Source organism: Cebus imitator, unplaced genomic scaffold (assembly GCF_001604975.1).
Source record: "Cebus imitator isolate Cc_AM_T3 unplaced genomic scaffold, Cebus_imitator-1.0 Scaffold12, whole genome shotgun sequence".
Lineage (NCBI taxonomy): Eukaryota > Metazoa > Chordata > Mammalia > Primates > Cebidae > Cebus > Cebus imitator.
Window position 1 is genome coordinate 35,311 of NW_016107327.1, and position 3,696 is coordinate 39,006.

The 3,696-nt window shown below is 39.6% G+C and overlaps 1 protein-coding gene across 9 annotated transcripts in view; it reads left to right on the forward strand.

Moving 5' to 3' along the window:
- TRAPPC8 (trafficking protein particle complex 8) overlaps positions 1-3,696 on the forward strand; it is a 111,465-nt gene that overhangs the window by 8,483 nt on the left and 99,286 nt on the right. For 7 of the 9 annotated variants that reach the window (XM_017497890.1, XM_037727773.1, XM_017497914.1 and 4 more), the window contains exon 2: positions 1,741-1,935. In XM_017497890.1, the coding sequence (XP_017353379.1) occupies positions 1,741-1,935 (195 nt within the window). Of the gene's footprint in view, positions 1-1,740; positions 1,936-3,696 lie in introns of those variants that run through there. The other 2 variants (XM_017497932.2, XM_037727792.1) reach the window with 1 other exon arrangement.

Sequence of the window (3,696 nt, forward strand, 5' to 3'; positions counted from 1 at the left end):
AAAAATCAGCTGGGCATGGTGGCGCTTGCCTGTAATCCCAGCTACTCAGGAGGCTGAGGCAGGAGAATCACATAAACCTGGGAGGCAGAGGTTGCAGTGAGCCTACCTTAGCACTTCAGCCTGGGTGACAGTGCAAGACTCCGTCTCAAAAACAAACAAAAAATACATATATATGTATGTATGTAAGGAGAGGTAGAGGGAGAGACAGGCCTGGATTTTGTTATAAGGCATTTTCCGTTGAGAATAAAGTGCCATTCTTTATTTGAAGTATCCAGACCATTTACCCAAAGTTGCCTCTTATTTTATATGATGACCCATGATGCAGTTGAAGCAGATGATGTATCTGCTGGTGCTGCTGCTGCTGTACTGCCTCCATTACTTATTGAGCATGGTGCTCAGTTCTTTACACTTAACTATCTAACAATAGCTCACCTAAATCCTTAAAATGATTCTGTGAAGTAGATAGTAATCACCTGTACACATGAGGAATTTGAAGCACAGAAAAGTTGTTCAGGGTAACCCAATTGATAAGTAATGGGTTGGGATTTAAATTAAAGTCCAACTCAAAAACCTGAGTCCTTAATCATTATAATGGACTGCTTTTAATGCTGCTGTGAAACATTTTGTCTGATTATGTGAAAAAATATGCTCACATTTTGTTCTGTGGACTGTGGGCACTGTCTTCTTGCTGTAATTGCCTCAGAACCTATTCCCAGTCCTGAAGCTCTGAACTACTTACTGATTATAAATTGTGTAGGCTGAAGCAAGGACTATAGCACCGTGGTGGCAGGAAGTACTGGGATGGGAGAAGGAATGTGGACATTTGTTTTTTTGAGACTGATTCTCACTTTGTCACCCAGGCTAGAGTGCAGTGGTACAATCTCAGCTCACTGCAGACTCCACCTTCCAGGTTCAAGTGATTCTCCTGCCTCAGTCTCCCTAGAAGCTGGGATTACAGGCGCCCCCCCCCCCACCACCACACCCAGCTAATTTTTTGTATTTTTAGTAGAGACGGGGTTTCGTCGTGTTGTCCAGGATGGTCTTGATCTCTTGACCTCGTGATCCGTCTGCCTCGGCCTCCCAAAGTGCTGGGATTACAGGCGTGAGCCACCGCGCCTGGCCAGTTTTTTTTAAGTAGGTTCTAATTTTTACAACTGTTTTAGATGAATGGCGAATTTGAACAGAAAATACAGAGAGTTTCTACATACTGTTGCCCCTGCACATCCACAGCCTCCACCACAGCATCATGCACTGGAGTGGGCATTGAGTTTTATGAGACTGAAAAAGAGGCTAAGAATGTAGGCTGACTAGTGAAAGCAGAAGGAAGCCCAAGTGCAACATTTAATTCCCCTTTCTTTTTCCTTTTACTGTTTTTATTGTTAATACCACAGACCTATGCCACCTTGGACCAGCTTTAGAGTGAGGTGAGAATTAGAGAAGTGGTCTGGCTGGTGATTGGTTTCCGACAACTGCAAACATGGGAAAGGAAAGAACCTACAGTAGGAAAGCTGAGCAGTAGTGAGAGAGGAAGGAATCCTGCGGTTAATAAACTGTCCAGCTAGCCCTTTTGGTATATGAGGAAATGTTTCAACCATTTATATTTCTGGAAGAATGTTCCACTTGGAATTGCTGGCTTTTGATTTGAGCATCCTTTTTGTTTGTGAACGATTAGCCCAATTTTGGGTTATTATGCATTGTGTAGAATTAATTTCAAGTTTTTTCTTTTTTTTTTCTTTAAAGTTCATATGAGAGATCCTAATAATCAACTTCACGTAATTAAAAATTTGAAGATAGCAGTAAGCAACATTGTCACCCAGCCACCTCAGCCTGGAGCCATCCGGAAGCTTTTGAATGATGTTGTTTCTGGCAGTCAGCCTGCAGAAGGATTAGTAGCTAATGTGATTACAGCAGGAGATTATGACCTTAACATCAGTGGTATGTAACAACGTTTATTATTATTTGAGTGAAATTTCCTTTTGTTGGGAAAAGCAATTCTCTGACTTGGGAGATCATTCAACATATATTTAAGAGCTTACTAAGTGCTAGAGCCTGAGAATACAATGTTGAAAACAGTCCTAGGAACTTTGCCTATTTATTTTATTATAGGACCTAAAGTAGTATCTAGAACATATGCATAATAAATATTTGTTGAATGAAAGAACTAACACTAAATTAAAAAAAATTGTTTTGTGAGATAAGTGATAATTAAATAAAAAGCCCTAAGTTTAATGTATTTTTATTTTGCTTGGGATGTTAAATGGAGGAAATGCTTATAAAATATGTGTAAATATGTAGTCTTTTGTGAGTATGTCTTTAACTTGAATGGTAAATGTTATAACAAGATTGGTAGGTAAAATAATATATATACATATGTATTTTGTTCTATTTTATTAATTTTTTTGAGATAGAATCTTGCTCTGTTGCCCAGGCTGAAGTGCAGCAGCACGATCTCAGCTCACTGCAACCTCTGCCTTCCAGGTTCAGACGATTCTTCTGCCTCAGCCTCTGAGTAGCTGGGACTACAGGTGCATGCCATAACACCTGGCTAATTTTTTCTATTTTTAGTAGAGACAGGTTTTCACCATTTTAGCCAGGATGGTCTTGATATCCTGACCTCGTGATCTGCCTGCCTCAGCCTTCCAAAGTGCTGGGATTACAAACGTGAGCCACCATGCCTGGCCATGTATTTTATTTTTTAAATGAAATATCTATAAATATGGGGGTCTCATTATATTCCCCAGGCCAGTATTGAACTCCTGACCTCAAGTGATCTTTCTGCCTAGCTTCCCTAAGTGCTGGGGTTACAGGTATGAGCCACTGTTGCTGACCTGAAATTATATATTAATATCTAAAGTGACTTAGTATTTGGTTTAACTGTTTTTAATATTAATAGGCATGAAGTAGATATTTTAAAGGGAAAATATTCAAAATACATCATCACTTTAGCATATATTTTTTCTTTCTTTTTTTTTTTTTTTTTTTTTGAGACGGAGTCTCACTCTGTTGTCCAGGCTAGAGTGCAGTGACACGATCTTGGCTCACTGCAGCCTCTGTCTCCCAGATTCAAGTGATTCTCCTGCCTCGGCCTTCCTAGTAGCTGGGATTATAGGCGCTTGCCACCGGTGCCTGGCTAATTTTTGTATTTTAGTAGACATGGGGTTTCACCATGTTGGCCAGGCTATTCTCAAACTCCTGACCTGAAGTGATCCGCCTACCTCAGCCTCCCAAAGTACTGGGATTACAGGTGTGAGCCACCGTGCCTGGCTGCATGTATACTTTTTGTATATATACATTTACAATATAAATATACATTTGTACCACATAATTTTAAAAACGTTTTTGAGTCTTTTTTTAAATTTAATTTTTACTATCATTTATAAACTTATCTTTTTGGAGGTAGGGCCTTTGGTAGAGTCTTATTTTTTAAATAAAAAATATTAGAAGTCAATAGAACACATAGGAAATTTAGAAAAGTATTTTATTTTTTATTTATTTATTTATTTATTTATTTTTTGAGACGGAGTTTCACTCATGTTACCCAGGCTGGAGTGCAATGGCGCGATCTCGGCTCACCGCAACCTCTGCCTCCTGGGTTTAGGCAATTCTCCTGCCTCAGCCTCCTGAGTAGCTGGGATTACAGGCACGCGCCACCATGCCCAGCTAATTTTTTGTAGTTTTAGTAGAGACGGGGTTTCA